This window comes from Epinephelus moara, chromosome 19 (genome assembly GCF_006386435.1).
Source record: "Epinephelus moara isolate mb chromosome 19, YSFRI_EMoa_1.0, whole genome shotgun sequence".
In the NCBI taxonomy this organism is placed as follows: domain Eukaryota; kingdom Metazoa; phylum Chordata; class Actinopteri; order Perciformes; family Serranidae; genus Epinephelus; species Epinephelus moara.
The window spans coordinates 39297063-39299278 of NC_065524.1; the positions used below are offsets into that span (position 1 = coordinate 39297063).

Here is a 2216-nt window from a genome sequence, read left to right on the forward strand (position 1 = left end):
GATCGATCACGTGCCGCCTACTTCCACCTTTGAAGAATCTTCAAAAGTAAAAAGCAACACTGTGGCTTCAGTTACAGCCAGAGAGGAGTGTTTGCATTAATATTACTAACTGTGTGAACTCATATGTGAATATATTTATTTTACCTCTCTGTTTATTTCTAACATGACAGCTGCTCTTTCTACAGCTCTGAAACTTTAAACTTGATGCAGCAGATTTAAACAAGAACTGCATTTACTGTCCCTCAATGAAGGAGACACATACATCACTAAAGTTTGGAGGCAAATTAAAATGAAATGAATTTTACTGATTGAATATTATCTAATTACTTATATACTTATATTAGATATACCTTCTAATCAGTGTTCTATCAGCTGTCATATACCAGCAGTGTAAAACAGACTTCAGCAAATCAGGACCAAACATAAAACCTAATCCACAGTGGTAACGTTATGGTGCTTTGACAGGATTCTATCATATGTCATATGACAGTAAACATCATCCTGATTAATAATATAGTCACCTGTTTGCTACCTGTGATTTTAAAGAAGCTTTTCTTAGAGCCAGCGTGGACAGATGGACCAGAGGACACAAATGTATTCAGTAGTTCAGTGAGAGCAACAACAACCTTACAGATAAAATAAAACAATGTTCCTCAGATTTTCAGCATCACTGATGGACTCTAGGTTCCTGTGTTAAAATAAAGTGACGTGATAGATACAGTAAACACTACTGTAATCACACAGCTTCGGACATGTATGTAACGTTACGGCTCAACAAGTTGGATAAAGTGCATTTATAATGTTTTCCCTCAGCTAACAATCTGCATCGCTCATATATTCACATTGATTATAGAGTGATGCTTCTCAAAGGAGCAGTGAAAGGTGCTTTTTAGCTGATTTGAAGCGGAAACTCGGAGCATAAACTCGTCCCAACAGGTTAGGTTTGTAGCAGAGGTTACCATGGCAATCTAGCCAGGTTAGAAGAGCCACCTTTGTAGTACAGAAAACCCAACTCAACATATCTGGCTAAGCCACTGATCTTGCTTCGTGGTACAGCCCTCTGCAGCATGACGATGTTGATGAATGCCAACCCACCATGAACCTACAACATGTCAGGATACACCACTGTCCTATTATCCAATGTTGAAACAAGACAACGCTCCAGAAACATTTCATCACCTTCCCTCCCTGTTTTGGCACATCCTGGCTACTGTTCCCTGACTACTTGTGTCTGTATTGATGGTCTGATGGGACACAAACAGTTTGATGAGTCGGTGTTTATCAGCTCTGGTTCTTTGAGGTCAGCTTGGTGTGTCAGGGTCATATGAGCCAGGCTGACAGTGTGACAGAGACAAGTTTCCAGCTCTACCTCCTCTATCAGACTGAGTATCTGTGGCTGCAGCAGGCCTCTTCATACCTGAGAGTGTCCAGTCTCCAGTGTGGATCCTTCAGTCCAGCTGACAGCAGCTTCACCCCTGAGTCTCCTGGATGATTGTAGCTCAGGTCCAGCTCTCTCAGATGGGAGGGGTTGGAGCTCAGAGCTGAGGCCAGAGAAACACAGCCTTCCTCTGTGATCAGACAGCCTGACACACTGCAAACACACAAGACAACACACGTCACATAATCTGAGGGTGAGTACCACAGTACTGCCATACTGTCGCCTACTGTGGGGTTACATCACCATTATTACTGACTTTTTTCTAGTCACAACCAAACACCCACTAATGTCCACCAACTATCTGACAACATCACTGATTCCTCTCTGATATTTCAAGTTCCAACAACAGAGAAAAAAACAACATAAAAAATGTTGATGGAAAGAGACTGAAACACAAAACATCATATCAGCAGAGACAATCCTGTGATGGTTATGAGTTTATCAACTAATGTAAATCAGGATCTAAGTGGCCATCAGTTGAACATGTTGATGAATCCAGACCTGAGAGTTTCCAGTGTACAGTGTGAACTCTTCAGTCCATCAGACAGAAGGTTCACTCCTGAATCCTTCAGGTGGTTGTTACTCAGGTCCAGGTGTCTCAGACTGGAGGACTGGCAGCTGAGAACTGAGGACAGAGCTTCACAGCTTCTCTCTGAGAGGTCACAGACATTCAGCCTACAGAGACAACAGTCAACAAGAAGAAAAATATTTGTGTTAAAATGCAATCCTCTTTGATTAATGAGTCTGGACTGAAGTCAAATCTAAAGGACCAAAGATC

General features: G+C 41.8%; 2 protein-coding genes across 2 annotated transcripts in view; both read right to left on the reverse strand.

Annotated features, from left to right (window-relative positions):
* The window catches only part of LOC126406341 (neoverrucotoxin subunit alpha), a 2501-nt gene extending 1432 nt beyond the window's left edge, over nucleotides 1–1069 (reverse strand). Inside the window, exon 1 of the mRNA XM_050070548.1 lies at nucleotides 1055–1069. Within this exon, the coding sequence (XP_049926505.1) occupies nucleotides 1055–1069 (15 nt within the window). The remainder of the gene's footprint in view (nucleotides 1–1054) is intronic.
* The window catches only part of LOC126406342 (ribonuclease inhibitor-like), a 5448-nt gene continuing 3571 nt past the window's right edge, over nucleotides 340–2216 (reverse strand). Inside the window, exons 3-4 of the mRNA XM_050070549.1 lie at nucleotides 1940–2113; nucleotides 340–1591 (exon numbers count right to left, since the gene is read on the reverse strand). Of these exons, the coding sequence (XP_049926506.1) occupies nucleotides 1378–1591; nucleotides 1940–2113 (388 nt within the window). The 3' untranslated portion in view covers nucleotides 340–1377. The remainder of the gene's footprint in view (nucleotides 1592–1939; nucleotides 2114–2216) is intronic.